The 16,600-nt window shown below is 37.9% G+C and overlaps 1 protein-coding gene across 1 annotated transcript; it reads right to left on the bottom strand.

The window, feature by feature from the left end:
* Nucleotides 1–727: 727 nt before the first annotated feature.
* On the bottom strand, nt 728–1,167 carry LOC128598842 (40S ribosomal protein S15a-like). The gene has a single exon (XM_053609640.1). It carries the CDS (start codon nt 1,162–1,164, stop codon nt 772–774), a length of 393 nt encoding a protein of 130 aa, XP_053465615.1. The 5' UTR covers nt 1,165–1,167; the 3' UTR covers nt 728–771.
* Nucleotides 1,168–16,600: the final 15,433 nt, after the last annotated feature.

Here is a 16,600-nt window from a genome sequence, read left to right on the forward strand (position 1 = left end):
GGGATGAGGCCATAATAGTTAACAGAGAAAAATCTCAGTGAGATGGTGCTTGGGCCCATAGGAGCCATCCGTGGAACTGTAGAAACTTTGATCTTAAGTTCTAGACCCACTCTTCTAGGTGATATGGAGTTCATATAGTTTTTGCTCATGCATAGATCTTCCATTTTCTAAAATGTACATATAAAGTCATATAAAGTCTTGTAATATTGGCTGGGCGAGGTGGCTCACACCTCAAGACCACACTTGGTCTTGAATTTGTGAGCTCACCTCAGCCTCCCAGAGTGCCAAGCGTGATTATAGGTGTGAGCCACCGCACCTGCTCCTGGTCCCCACCCCATTTTCTAAGTCTACATGAGCTTAGAAATCAATCTCATTGCAGACTCCATCTCTAGGCACAAACAGGCTCTTTACAGCCTACATTCTCTGAACAAACATACTCCTACAAAACAACCTGACCAATATCTCATCTGTACTGTCTCTCCCAGAGCAGAGGGACATGCTTCAGGCAGGACTGTATTCCTACACAGAGACAGTTTTGAAATTAATTTCTGCCCATAGGCCCCTGGCTGATTGTTACTTGTTCCACTCATATATTCCATCTCCCCAAACCCCCCTGCCTGCAGGATAGAAAAAGCAGTATATAAATCCCTCAACCAAGGCCCACATGGGCTTCTCACTTGGGTTATCCCCTTCATCACTGCAGAGGTTTCTTTTTTTTTTTTTTTGTCAGAGTCCACTGAGGCATTTTATTTTTCAGTATGTATTACATCCCTAGAAAAAGAATCCCAGGATTTTCGCTCCTGTGTGTTTTCTCCTTGCTTCTTGGTGGTCCATGATGCCAGCTGAAGTTGTCAGTACAATGAAACCAAACTGGCGGGATGGGAGCAGATTATTCTGCCATTTTTCTAGATCTTTGAGTTGCACATCAAACCTTGGGCTGATCACTCCACACTTGTTTAACCTGCCTGTGAGGTTCACAACAATTTTCCGAGCTCTGTGATCATCGATGATTTCAAATTCGCCAATGTAACCATGCTTCATCATCACAGTTAGAAACCGGAGGATGACTTTGGAGCATGGCCTTATAAGAACCTGGCATTTGCCTCTCTTTTCGGCATTGTTGATGCTCTTAAGAGCATCAGCTAGGACATTCATGCGCACCATTATGGCGGCACAGAAAGATGGCGGAAAAAGGCAAGGTTTCTTTATCTAACTTTCTATCAATAAATTTTGTCCTTTCACTTACTCATGTGATTCGTGGATTCATTCTTGAACTTCGAGACCAAGAACTTGGCAGAGAAAGAAATTCTGGCTACAATAAGAGATTATCTTCCTATGAGCAGAAATGCTATATGCCAGATATTAGTTTAAGACACACTATATGTTCCCAACAGTTCTTTTTCTATTCCCTCTGTCGTGAGAATGAGACAACATAGGGAATGTCCTAGATAGGGTCCACTGCATCAGCCTAGGTCAAGTACTGAAGACCATTGGAGCAAAACTACAACTAAGATGCAGTACACATAAAAAATAAGCAGGAACCAATTTTTTTAAAGTCTTGAGATTTTTGGAGTTATTATTACTGAATAATATAGTGAAAACTGACAGATATACTTATCAAAAATAGGATGTTCAAATGTTTAAGTAAAGTTTCTTAGTAATCTTCATTACTCAACTCAGAATGAATGAATAATGAAGATTACTAAGAAACTGTAGGGTGGGTGTACTGTGTTTGAACTGTTTGTTAGGCCCTGGAAATATCATACCTCATGAAGGTATACCACATTCTAGTGTGGGAGAGAGGGAAGAAATGAGAAAAAAGTGCACAACGTAAATAACTGTATAATAATTTCATGAAGGAGATAAACAAAGTACTTAATGGATAATAACTAGGGATGGAGGTTGAAGACATCTCTTTCTAAAAGGGTAGTAATGAAAGTTTTTTTTTATTTTGAGACAGAGTCTCACTTTGCCACCCTTGGTAGAGTGCTATGGCAACACAGCTCACAGCAAGCTCAAACTCTTGGACTCATGAAAGATCTTCTTAAGAAGATAACATTTAAACAAAGATCTGAAGAATTAGAAGCTGACCTTATGAAGAAGTCAGGGAACAGCAAACACAAAGGGTCTATGTCTCTCTTTAACTTTACTGGTGACTTTAAGAATAGTATTCCGAGAGATTCTACTGTAAGTCCTTTTAGAAGTTAGACCTGAAGGTATTCTATCAGAAGTACCTGGGACTGCCTTCCTTATTTAGAGAAGAATAGAATAAGATTCTTCTCATTTGATTGATGATAGCATGCTGGGTATGAAAATATAGAGGGGATAAACACAAACCATAGTGAAAGGGTAGTTTTACTTTCTTAACCTGAGCGACATACCCAGACAGCCTCCCTGCAAGGCATTTCCTAGTTAGAAATTTCTTGGGCTCCCAAGAGTACTCTGGAGCAGTCCCACATGGTTAAAAATCATATAAATGAAGAAATGTGATAGAGAGTACCAGCTGTACCCATAATTTCCATGCCAATATAGACCTACACTTTCAAGAGTTGACTTCAAACTGGTTTGGGAGGAGTGGACTACTCTTTCTCTGGTGTTCTGTTGGATATTAATTGTCTAATTATATTGCACAAATGCTTCCAATAGAAATGTTTTAATCTTGTATGTAGAACAAAGTTGGATTGCTGCCTGGATATCTGACCTGATTTCCAAATTCCAGTAAATTCTAGGTACCTGTTATGTTCACATAAGCTCATGGGTTTGTAGAGACAGATAGGACTCTCATAGTCACATGTGCAGGAAGGGAGATAACAGGAAAAGCAATTAAATTCATTTCAATTCAGATGACTTATTCCAAAGTGCCCCTTTCTTTCCCCTAAGGCAGAAAGTACAGGAAAGTAATTCTTGACATGGTATCTTTAAACTCTTTAAACTCTAAATTCTGCATTTCTGTGATTCCTAACTCAACAAGACAAGTACATTTAGAAATCAAAACTCAAAGCAGGGTTGGGAAGATAGCCAACTCTGCCCATTGCACCTGGTCCCTTAAAAGATAATTTATATATGAGGCAATGAAGGTACGTGTTGGGAACATTCTCTCTAAAAGGGGAAAAATGCTTTTAACTTTTATAGACATAATCTATAGACAGTATCAGATAATTTATATGTACAATTCCCCAAATTGATACAGTAAACCATTTTATCTGGTCTTTGGAATGATAGAAAGCACATTGCTGTATAGCTCTAATATGACAACAACATAAAACAGAAACAGAATGTAAACAGATAATGCATAATGCTTTCATGAGGGTGATTTACGTAATAATTGTTACATTCCATGAACAGAGAGAGGGCCTGCAGTCTTCTTAGAAGAAGCCACTATAGTCTAATTAGAGATACAGTTAAATACACCTAGACCTTCTGATTTTTCAAACTTATTTTGTAAACAACTTCAAGGCACAACAAAAATACAGTTATCATATTTATTTGTCTTTAGAAAAATTAGTGTAAAAGAGAAATGGTTTGTGAACCATTTCCTTCGCTAAAATGCTAGTTGCCACAAACCGACCATTTGGACAAAGAGTAGTAAAACTGAACAACAGGAATACCAAGCTCAGTATATTAGAGAATAAAATTGCTGATTAAGGCAGTTTTAAATTTGGTTGTCAAATGTCAGTATAAACCCACAAATAAAAGCCCTATGTGTAATTCATATAAAATCTAAGACATTTTAAAAAAATGTGTGCCCTGTTTGAGTGACTTTGAAAGATATTATAAAAAAAAAAATGAGGAGATGTACTAGATGTCCAATTAGAGCAATATAAATATTTTTTTTTTTCCGAAGAGACAGAGTTTCACTTTATTGCCCTCGGTAGAGTGCCGTGGCGTCTCACAGCTGACAGCAACCTCCCACTCCTGGGCTTAGGCGATTCTCTTGTCTCAGCCTCCCAAGCAACTGGGACTACAGGCGCCCGCCACAACGCCCAGCTATTTTTTTGTTGCAGTTTGGCGGGGCCGGGTTTGAACCTGCCACCCTCGGTATATGGGGCCGGTGCCCTGCTCACTGAGCCACAGGCGCTGCCCTAGAGCAATCTTTTTATTGTTATTTATTTATAACTATAACATTAGTGTGTTCATTTTACATTTGTTTATATTTTTTAGCTAGAACTAAATACTTGGTACATGCCCTTTTTCAGATGAGCTGCTGAATCAGATAGCTTATTCTTACATTCACTATCTTACTATATTATCTTCCATAATATAAATACCCTTCCATTAAATTTTTAAAGTAGTTTTAGGTGATCAAGTGAAGTGGTTGGTTTACATAAGTTTTTCTCAGTAGTAATGAGCTAAACAGTTGAACAAATTAAAAGAATTTTGAGTACTTAAAAAAAAACAGTTTTTAAAAAAACCCTTCACTTTTACTTACCAACTTGATTTTTTTTTAATTGCTTACCAGTTTGAGTTTAAAATTATCAAATCAGTGTGTTTATAAACATTATTCGGAAAAATTACCAGTTTAAGTATGCCAAACAATTTGAAATGAATTTGAGTATTTTTAAAAAATTAATATCGAATTTACTTTTTATTTACTTCCAGGTTATAGATACACATAAATTGAAAAATGAAATTGTCTACAAGATTTACTTTGATAAGTAGCAGGCCTATCCTGTCCCTTCCTTTCCTAATCTGTAAAGAAACTACTTTTAGCTCTTTTAGGTATTTTTCTTGGCATTTGACTTTATGTCACTAAATCCTTTTTTTTTTTTTGAGACAGAATCTCACTTTGTCACTCTCCGTAGAGTGCTGAGTGTCATAGCTCACAACAACCTCAAACTTCTGGGCTCAAGTGATTCTCTTGGCTCAGCCTCCCAAGTAGTTGGGACTACAAGCGCCATATCTTTTAACAGCTTCCTGAAAAATTTTTGAGACCTTAAATGACTGAAATCCATCATTCTACCCTCACATTTAGTTTGTAAAATCTATAATTTTGAAGGCATTCTCCATTGTCTGCTAGCTTCTTTTATTTCTACTGTGTAGTCTGATACCATTCTCATTCTCAATCTTCTGTATTTTAAAAAAAATCTAAAATCTTAAAATTTCCCCCCATCTGAGCTCTGAAAATTCATAGTAGTTTGTTTTTAAATAGAGATGTGGATCTATTTTTATCCATTGTTCTGGGTATTCTATGGATCTTTTCATTCTGGAAACTCATGTCCTCCAGTGCTGAGAAAATTTCCTGATTTCTTTCTTTCTTCTTTCTGACTGGGTCTCACTCTGTCACTCTCAGGAGAGTGCTGTGCTGTCAACCTCAAACTCTTGGACTCAAGCGATCCTCTTGCCTCAGCCTCCTGAGTAGCTGGGACTACAGGCACCCACCACAATGCTCAGCTATTTTTAGAATCAGGGTCTTGCTCTTGCTTAGGCTGGTCTCCAACTTGTGAGCTCAAGCAATCCACTTGCCTTGGCCTCCCAGAGTGCTAGGAGTACAGGCATGAGCCCCTGCACCCGGCCTCCTGAATTATTTCTTTATTGATGTCTTCCAGTCTCTTTTTGGAACTCCTATTATCAGATTTTGGATGTTATGAATTGCTCTTCTTCCTTTATCATCTTTTCCCACCAACTAAAAAAAAAATCTATTTTTTTTCTCCTCTCTTTTCTCGGAGATGACTTCAATCCCTTTATGAATTTTTCAAGAGAATTTCCAAGAGATTTTTCTTGTTCCCCAGTTTTTTTTTTCCTAAAGCTTCCTGTTCTTTCATAGATATAATAACTTCTCATATCTTTCTGAGGTATGATAAGAAAAGATACCGTGTTTATGGTTAGAAAGTTTTATTCTCTATGCAATATTTTTATTTCCTATAAATCACATTTTTCTCTTCACTTGTATAGTTAGATTTCATATTAGAGATTTTTTCATATGTCTTGGCTGTTTGTGATTAAGAATGGTGATTAAAATGGTGATTGGAAGCTCTGAGCATGTGTATGGGGCTTGTTGACTTTGAGCTTTCTCAACCCCTCTGTGGGCTATTTGTAGGGAAACACCCAGTATTAGAATGTTTAGGTCTATTATCTTGGCTGGTAATAATTTCTAAAAAAGAATCATAGGATGTTTACTCAGAACATATAAAATCTGGTTGCCAGCATTCTGGAAGTAAAATAGAATAAGAGATCTAGGGGTTTTAAAGTTCAGTGTGTACCAGCCTGAGCAAGAGTAAGACCCAGTCTTTACTAAAAATAGAAAAATTAGCCCAGCATGGTGGCTCAGGCCTGTAGTCCTACCTACTCAGGAAGCTGAGGCAGGAGCGTTGCTTGAGCACAAGAATTTGAGGTTGCTGTAAGCTCTGACCACACCACAGCCCTCTATCCAGGGTGACAGAGAGAGACTCTGTCCCAAAAAACAAATAAACAAACAAACAAAAAAAACCCAAAAAACAAAAAACACATTCAGTGTGAAAACTCTCATTTAACCGCCCTAGTTTTAGTAGGACACTTCTATCTCGTTTGCGCCTGGGTTCCTCCATACCTAAGTCCCCATATTTTACCCTATCCAAAGAATAAAATTGCTATCTTCTACTGAAATGGGGAGGGGCAGTGGTTTAGCCTCATGGAACTGAGGAAAGAATAGCTCTATATTAACCTCTTCACTTCCAAAGTGATTTATGATGTCAGTTCCTGGGTCTTTGGGGAGTTTGTATTTGTCCCCAAGTCTTAGCTATCCCCACTGCCAGTTTAGGATTTAGATTTTTGTATTCTTACTACTTCATCTGCTTTTCTAGGTTCCAAAATTTCCTGACTTCATTCTTTCTCTTATTGTTAGGGTCCATGTGAGCTTATAATTTAAAAGCTTTCTTCTGTCATTAGTGGGAATCGGGAGAGAATGGAGATAAATCAGAGTGATCAATTTGTCACTTTAAATTTGGCTAATTTTATCTGAGAATCCCGCCTTTTGAAAATGTAACTTTTTAATATGTTTTAGTCAAATATTGTTTAGTTTATAAAATATGTCTCCGTATGAGTCACAGTGTGTGAATATTCAAGTGGGTTTAATCTTCCAAGGAGTACTTGTAGGTTTGGTTTTATATGCTTCTAATAGGTTGCCTGGAGTTATGTATCATAAAGTTTTTAGTAATTTAAATGAATAACAGTGGAAATCTACAGGAGTTGTTCTAAAGTACATTATAATGGTGTTATGAAGATAGTCTGTATTTACTAGTATAGTACTAGATTTAGTTGGTATTGACAAAAACCTTAAAATAACAGTGGCTTGGATAATACTACATATCCAAACGTATTTCTTATATAAAAGAAGTCGAGAGGTAAGTAAACAAGGGTTTGTAAAGAGGCCTAAGATCAGTGGAACCAGTCTCCATAGTGTTCCACTATCCTCAACATGTGACTTCCTCCGAATGGTCCAAGATGGCTGCTAGAAATCAGACATAATGTTCTCTTTTCAGCCAGCAAATAGAAAGAAGTGGAAAAGGACACTTCTCTTCTCTGTAAGGACACGTTCCAGAAATTGCTCACATTACTTCTACCTATACCCCACCACTGGCCAGAAATTCACAATATGGCTAGGAAAATGTAACTTCTATTGTAAATAGCTCAACAAAAAATTGAGTGTCCTTTTACAAGGAAGAAGGGAATGAATACTGGGAGTTAAATAGCAGCTTCTACCATAGTGTCTAAGATCTCATATCTCATACATAGGAACTGGACCCAACTGGAAGTAGAATACACTAAAGAACAAAAGGTAGAGAAACGAGGAGAAACAAAATAGAGTTTGCGGAGGAGATGAAGAGGGACTGTAGATGAGAGCTTGGGAGATGCACCCACCTTAGCCTGTAGATGAAGGAGGGAAGGAAACTATGATGTGATGAAAAAAGCCCTGAAAGGATCTGAAGATGAGGTATTATTCACTATTCATTTTTTTTTTTTTTCTTTTAGAGACAGAGTTTCACTTTATCACCCTCGGTAGAGTGCTGTGGCATCACAGCTCACAGCAACCTCCAACTCCTGGGCTTACGCGATTCTCTTGCCTCAGCCTCCCAAGTAGCTGGGACTACAGGCGCCTGCCACAACGACCGGCTATTTTTTTGTTGCAATTTGGCCGGGGCTGGGTTTGAACCCACCACCCTCGGTATATGGGGCCAGCATCCTACTCACTGAGCCACAGGCGCCGCCCTATTCACTATACTTAGTTATAATTTCTTCTGGGCTCTTAGACAGACCTTTGCCTCTTTTAGGCTTTTTTTTTTTTTTTTAACCAGTATGGTGAGGACTATCTAGCAGTGAATGCAAAGACAGAAATGCCCTGGGAAGTGAGGTTAGTTTCACATCCATGAGTTTACTCTGCAGAATCAAGATGTATGGGATATAGTTAAATGTAAGAAACTGGGCTAAATTCTCAGTATTTTAAATACAGCTTCTCATTTTGACTTAGCTTACAATGAGCTGGATAATTTTGGAAAAATTTCTTAACTATTTTTGGTCTTACTTTGTTTCTCCATAAAATAGGATACTCTAGACTCACAATTCCTCACAATTTTTGAGACTCAAATTGTGCACCAAGATGCCTTGGGGGTGCTGTAATGAACTTACAAGGGTGTTGCAGTGTATTATATATTTTAAAGAGAGGTAGTCAGGGGTGTGATGTATTCTTAAGAGTAAGGACTCTAGTTCAAACAACTCTTACACAAAAGTGCATGGAAAGTCTGTCCCCAGATGTTTTTTGAGACAGTGTCTCACTCTGTTGCCCTGGTAGATTGCCATGGCATCATAGCTCAAACTTAAACTCTTGGGCTCAAAAGCTATCCTCTTGCCTCAGACTCCTGAGTAGCTGGGACTACAGGCAGCCACCACACCCACCCAGCTAGTTTTTCTATTTTTAGTAGAGACGGGGGTCTCACTATTGCTGAGGTTGATCTCCAACTCCTGAGCTCAGGAAATCTGCCCACCTCAGCCTCCCAGAGTGCTAGGATTGCTTGAGCCATCTCTCACCACCCGTACTACCCCACTCTTTGATCACAGTTTGGATCATTTTAGGAGAGTATGTGCCCCCCAAAAGACTTTCCTTCCTATTTTCAAATTTGGAATTAGGTTACTGACTGTTAAGAGTATCTACTTTAGCCAGGTGCAGTGGTTCACACCTATACAACTACCCTGTTTTCCCGAAAATAAGACATCCTCCGAAAATAAGACCTACTTACAGGAAAAATAAGACGTCCCCTGAAAATAAGACCTAGCGCACCTTTGGGAGCACACCTTAAAATAAGACACTGTCTTATTTTCGGGGGAACAGGGTAGCACTCTGAAAAGTTGAGGCAGAAGGATAGCTTGAGGTCATGAGTTTGAGACCAGCTTGAGCAAGATTGAGACCCGTCTCTACTAAAAACAGAAAAAATAAGATGGGTTGGGTGCAATGGTGCATGCCTGTATCCCTTTGGGAGGCTAAGGCAGGAGAATCAATTGAGTCCAGGAGTTGGAGGTTGCAGTGAGCTAGACTATGCTGCTGTATTCCAGCCAGGGCAACAGAGTGAGTCTCTATCTCAAAAAAAACAAACAGAATATCTACCTTTTGATGAGAGAGCTGCGTTATTGGGTCATGGGATTCTTAGCCAAGGGGTTGGCAGAGACTTGTTCCTGGCAAGATCAACTGGAATTTGGAATACATTTTCATGCAGAACAATGTTTACTATTTTGTACAGTTTAACCAGCCTAGTTTTTCAAGTGTGCAAGAATATATTTGTGACATTCATATTTTTTGGCTTCCTGTGCATAAAATACACAACCGACTTACTAAAATCATTTCCTGGAGATGCTTGGTAAGCAAACTCATTACATTGTTAGAAGCTTTCTTATAGCACCTTTCCCAAACCCTATTAACTTTAGAAAAGAGGCCAAATTCCCCAGAGTGAACAATCAACCAAAAACTCTGTGAAAATCAAACAAGCTTTAATGTTTAGATTAGATGTTTAATGTTTAATGTTCTAATTGACTGATTAGAAAAGGAAAATCATGCTTAAGAAAACTTTGAATGCTCTAATGAAAATATTAACAATGAATTACTAAGTTGCTACAAGTTTAAGCATTCCTTTGGTTTGGTTTCCCAATAATGCAGGAATCTATCCTGAATGTAGAAACTACTCTCTTGTATACAGGAGTTGAGTCAACAAAGAAACAAGAAAATGAAATGGCCTTTCTCCAGATTTTCCAAATAATGCCCAGCACATTCACATGTGCAACCCTAAGTGGACACGAACGCAAGGCAAACATTTTCAACATGACCATCTTGCTGTTTTTGATTCTGGGTTGAAATTTTGGATATTATAAATTAAGAATCTTTTTTTGAATGAATCGGTGTGGCTAAGAATAATCTTTATACATAATTTTTATACATAAATAAGATTTGGATGATAAACCCTTGGCTTGTCATTTATAACCATTTTATTATTTTCCTTTGTGATCTTTGTCAAGTCATTTAACTTTCCTGTGCCTTAGTTTCCTCATCCATAATGCATTAAAAATAATTTTGGCTCTATGTAGCAAAATAATTTTTGCTAGATGTAACTAGTATATCCCATAAGAATGGCATATTCTTAATATTCAGGAGTTCAATATGAAGCCAGATATTAATATATTTTACTGCCTGGGTGTTTTCCTCCCCAACTCTTTTCTTCTAAGTTTATTCTTCTGGAAATTTCTTGCTTAGGTTCAGAATAGGATCTAAAGCTAGTTATACAAAGGCTGTGTACATCCATTATAGGATTGGAGGAGGTAAAATGTATTAGTAGGGGTGTAAATTCTGAATAATTCTACACACTGTCATGCCAAACTCACTAGCATGCCTTTAATTATAAGACTGAGTTTTTCAGAATTGCAGAAGAAATCACTTAGTCAGCAATAACCATGGGTAAATGTTTTGATGCTGCTGCCTCTGTCTCCCAACCCCCTTCTTCTTATATTTCTAACAGGCTGTCATTACTGACTTTAATAATAACCTCATATCCTTGACAGTTTGGCAATGTGTAAGAGTGAATATTTCTGGAGGAAATCAGTAAATTCCAAAAGTGCAAATTTCCCAGACACCTCATAAGCTAGAAGCAGTTGTACAGTTATTGGGTCCTTGAAAAAGAGCACTGCAGAATAAGAAACAAAATCCACCCTAATCCAGGTCTCAGCTTCTGACAAAGCAATAAACATGTTCAAGGAAAGATCACCCAAGCATGTCTCACACTAAAGGGAATCACAATGATGCCTTCTGAAGTTAACAGTGATGTTTAAAAAACAGCTCATTCACTGCAAATATTATAAATTGGATTCTGTTAGTATCAGTAAAGACTTGGGTTATATACCCAAGAGCCCTGAACATGAAAGCTTCAGCTATCTTGGGATTAATCAAAATCGGACAATCAAATATGCAATCTTTTTACTGTGTTTTTTTAGTGATTTGCCTTCTTTTCTTACTCACTGGGGTTTGCCTGTTTTTCCTCATTCTCTGCTGTGCCTTTAGACAGAGCTGTCTCTGGCAGCAAGCTGGGTAAATCAATTGCATGCTGATGAACTGGTTTGTCTTCTTTTGCCAGATTAAATCAGGACAGCCTTCAATTTGGAAAAGAAGAGGATGATCTGTGCCATTACTTCCCACTTTCCCTTCCTGTCTTTTATCTGGGACTTTTTTGCACTCCAAAACTCTCCTCTGCTTTGCCAATTCAAGACACTTCTTTTCTCTTACCTTTTCTGCCAGGAAACTCTCATTGTTCTATCAATTTGTTTTCTTGCTTGTTTTTACTGCTCTTACTTTGTGTTCCTTTTAATAAACTTTATGAAAATTTTAAAGAAGTTCAAAAGGAAAGTAGAAAATCTACACATTCTGAGACAAGAATCAATATTTACAAATTCAATTTTCATGTAAGATGAAAGGAAAAACCTCTAAATACTAGCATTTCCCAAAGTTGTTTTGAGAAACACATTCTGGAACCTTTAATATGCTAATGCCACTGTAAATCTCCACGAAGAGGCTATTGCATGCTGCATTTCCCAAACCTTAGACAATGAATCCTTTTTCCAAAAGATTTTCAATAGAGTAGTGTTCCCAGGAACACAGTCTTGGAAATGTTACCTTATTTCATTTTCCTACAACTAATGTTATAGTTCAGCTTTATATGTAATTTGGCAATTAGTCATAATTTCAAAGAACCATAGATCTCACATCTTTTTAGTAGTGGTCTCTGTGGGGAAAGTTGACCTAAGGGTGGATAAGGATTTATCACAATTTGAATACATTAAAAAAAATTAACATCCTGGAAATCTTTAAATATCTATTCAGATAAGAAGCCTTCTTACCTCAATTTTATCTTCTCATGTACCTTAAGCAAAAGTTTAGAAAGAGATATGGCTAGAATTCAATTTTTTCCCCAACATTTATTTACTATTTCATGTACACTGGGAAGAAATAGCTGAAGCCATGGATATAAATACTGCATTTTACCTGCCAATATGAATCCTGTGATTTGTCAATATTTCAGAACATTGCTCTTAGGGCTAAGCATGTCACATTAGTATACAATGAAGCCTCCTTTCTCTTCCAAAATATGTTCTATATCATGACTATGCCCCAGTCAAGGCCCCAGTCATCAACTTTAAATCTACAAGGTCACCTGGTCATCTCGTGATTACAACAGCAGCTTTACTGCTTGTAATTGTCCTACCGCTGTGGCAGGTCAATGGAAAAATGTTCTTTAAACACCATAAGCATCTGATTGTGCAATACCTAAATGAGAGTCATTGATTATTCACACTGCTGGCTGGTCAAAGCTGGGGAAGTAATTAGGGCTTTTTGTGTGGATTATCCACTGAGAAAAGGTCAAATAACTACAAACAGTGCCAGCAGAGAGCAGCCACCAAGGACTGCAGCCTCCACAATCAGTTAAGAAATGCTAAAGCAAGGCTTGATAATGATGTGCCCATGCCAGGGTCTGCAGAATGTGATCATTCTGTCATAGGAATTCAATGAGGCATGAGTGATGGTTACTTTTTCATGGGAGCCCTGCTTCAGGTCCCTGATGCCCGTCAAACAGGTTTGTCAGGGAAACTAGACTGAGAAGAATTTAAAAAGCAGGGCCACCCCCCTTTCTTTAAATCAAGAATAAAAGGACTTTCGGCTAGCAACCATTATTTTCATCTTCCCTTTTGAAGTATCATAGTGATGTTGTTTTCATATTTTTTGATAAAACATCTCATTAGATGGCCTGTTTCATGGGAACATAAAACCATTCATTTGCTGATTTAAATTAGGAGCTTAGGAAAAAATCCTCTTTGAGCCACAGTTCTATTTATAATAATATAATGCTGAAGACATGTTTCACTTTGCTGAAAGGTCTTTCATAGTTTTCAAATTGATGGTAATTCTCCAAATCTACTTTAGTCATACTTGGAGCTAACCTCTATTCTCCATAATGCCTGATATTCTAAGGTTAATGTTCATTGTTTTAGTTTAAATTATTGATTTTTCTTAAAACTGAAGATATTCTGGGGAAGCCAGCCACTTAAATATTTTCCATCCTAGTGTAAATAAAGCATTTGAAAGTCAGGTTTGAAGAGGCATTAGGGAAATGGTATTTGGAAAGTAAAATAGGTTGCTGGGGGTAACCAAAACAAACATTTTCAGATTACTTCCTAACTGTGCCTGGAATTGTACTATTATATGCATAATGGGAGAAAAGGCTGAGTAGTACTTGAGAATACCAACTATGTGAGGATTCAAATTCTGGTTCTAGCACCTTACTCCATTAGGTCAGGCATGTCACTTAAACTTTCTCAGCATTAATAGAATGAATAGAATTAAAAAAAAATCTTTTTTTTGATCAGAAGCCTGTGAAAGAGCAGGTAGGAAATGATCCTACTAAGGAAACAGGAACTCTGAAAAACGTTCTGTTCTTATGGAGTGCAGACCTGCCAAGGGTTTCTAAGGAATAAAAGTTGTAACCAATAATCTTCATGTGGGGACAGCCTCTTAGACCAAATTGCTGAATTAGGTAGATGCTGTGTTCTCTGATCTCTGTTGCCCATCATTACCACAATTTTAGGTCTGACCTCCTAGAATCCATGAGATTGTTGTCATGTTTGATTATGGTTAATTATGATTTTTAAAATCAGACAGAAAAGCTCTTAATTTAATGATGGGATTTAATCGTGAAATTTTAGGCACAGTAAAAACTAGAAGAGGTATTTTAGAAGAGACACTCCTAATTCAATCCCCCAGTTGGCTCCCACCCTTTTTCTCCATCCTTGATCCTTCTCTCAAATTGTAAGTCTCCTGAGTTGAGAGAAGGAATTGAGATAAGAGTAAAAAATCATGCTGGGTGCCTGTAATCCCAGCACTGTGGGAGGCTGAGGTGGGAGAATTGCTTGAGCTCAGGAGTTCGAGACTTACCTGAGCGAGAGTGAGACCCCGATTCATGGAAAAACCCAGCTGGGCACCGCGGTGAGCCCCGGTAATCCGAGTGGCTTCGGAGGCTGAGGCAGCAGAATGCCTACAGCCTGAGTCTGAGCTTGCAGTGAACTACAATGCCATTGCACTCTGCTCCGGACTTAGGGTAGAACTCTGTCTCGACAAAAAAAAAGAGAGTGAAAAAGAAAATGTGAAGTATCAGCACAGTGCCTGGTATGTAGGATCAACAACAGATATATATACATTGCAGACACCTAAAAGATGAAGGAAAATTTGCTTTCAGAATATTGATGTATTTCTTTCTTCCTTTTTTTTTTTTTTTGCAGTTTTTGGTTGGGGCTGGGTTTGAACCTGTTACCTCCAGTATATGGGGCTGGCACCCTACTCCTTGAGCCACAGGCACCGCCCAATATTGATATATTTCTAAAGTACTGTATTTAAAATTCTACAAATCCTGAATCAGAGTTATGAGAGTTGTCTGCTATTGCATGTAAATTCCATTCCATTGATCATTAGTGAGGGCTTATTTTGTTTTCCTCTTCTGGACTTAGGATCCCTTTCTAATCCTATGTCGGATGAGTTCTGACATAATGATTTTCCTGTTCTGCTCCAATGTTGGAAGTCATGCAACTCAGCTGTTTGTTTGTTTTTTTCTAACTGTCCGAGCCTCTCTGATGCATTTCCTCATGTAGTATGGACTCCAGCCAACAGATAGCACAGGTGTACACCTTCTGTTCCTCGGCAGTCCATGTGTTTTGATGTGAACAGGTGATTGTGTGTTGTACTCATGCAGTTATGATTGTAGGAAAACGGCAGGGAGAAGGCATGTAAATTACAATGATATCACAACATGGATTTTTGAGGACAGAGAAGTTGAAGGAAGAGTTTCATGATGAATGTGAGCATGAAGAAACTCTTCCTGTATGCAATGATATTAGTCATAGTGAATCTGCAGCTAGTGATAAAGAAGAAAATGATGATAATATGCAACCTATAACCAGTAGCTGGAAGGTTTATCATGATGGTGATGGTCATCTGATAAAGTTCTGTACTCTGTTACAAGGCAGGGATTCATCCTTCCGCAAAGTGCTTGGCCAAAAACTGAACATGATTATTTTCAGCTCTTTTTCTTGGATGATCTTATTTGTGACATTGTGACTGCAACAAATATGTATGCAGCAGAAAAAACACACAGAAGGTGACTCCACTAACAACATACTCAGTGTGGCACTTGTGGAAGGATGTTTCATCAGAAGAAATGAAGGCATTTTGTGGTAATACTGAACATGGCTCTTAATTTGAAGACACAATCAGTTGACAATTTTACTGAAGATTGGCTGGATTGAACCCCATTCTTCAAGGATGTTTTCTCTCTTTTCTGTTTTTTCCAAAAATTTTGACTGCTGCATTTAGTTGTTCTTGTTGCCACTCAAAGGAGTGTGCATACTCGAGGGAGCAAGGTGAAGACTTTTAGTGAATATATTGACAATAAATACAAAGAACTTTATGTACCGGGAAGAAATGTGGCTATAGATGAGAGCATAGTAGGTTTCAAAGGAAGGATTCAATTCAAGTGCTACAATCTCAAGAAGCCTACAAAGTAGGGCCTATGCATTTTTTGCCTGCGTGAGTCAGAAAATTTTTATGTGTTTTCTCACATTTTCTATTAATGGTCAGACAACAGTAGAAAGTCTTATTCATCCTTTTTTGCTACTTACCTCTCAAATAGTGATTCATTTGGCACAAGTTTTGCAAGCACATACGAGTGGTTCAGGCTGTCACATCTACACCAACAGGTTTTACACAAAACCTCAACTTGCTTGGGAATTGCATAATGAAAATAAATATAACAGGAACAGTTATGGCTTCTAGGAAGGATTTTCCAAGTGATCTGAAAAAAAGAAGACACTATCGAAGCGATATGAAAATGATGTATCTCTCATGCCATGACAAGAGGTTAGTGACAATGCTGAGTACATTCTCCATCCTTCAAACACAGTTGATCACTGGTGATAGGAAGAAACAGCCTGTTCAATTTGAAAAACTGTCAGTTAATTTACAAGGGTACATGTGAAACTTAGTAAATGTAGAATATAAATGTCTTAACACAATAACTAAGAAAATGCCAGGAAGGCCATGTTAACCAGT

This window comes from Nycticebus coucang, chromosome 11 (genome assembly GCF_027406575.1).
Source record: "Nycticebus coucang isolate mNycCou1 chromosome 11, mNycCou1.pri, whole genome shotgun sequence".
Lineage (NCBI taxonomy): Eukaryota > Metazoa > Chordata > Mammalia > Primates > Lorisidae > Nycticebus > Nycticebus coucang.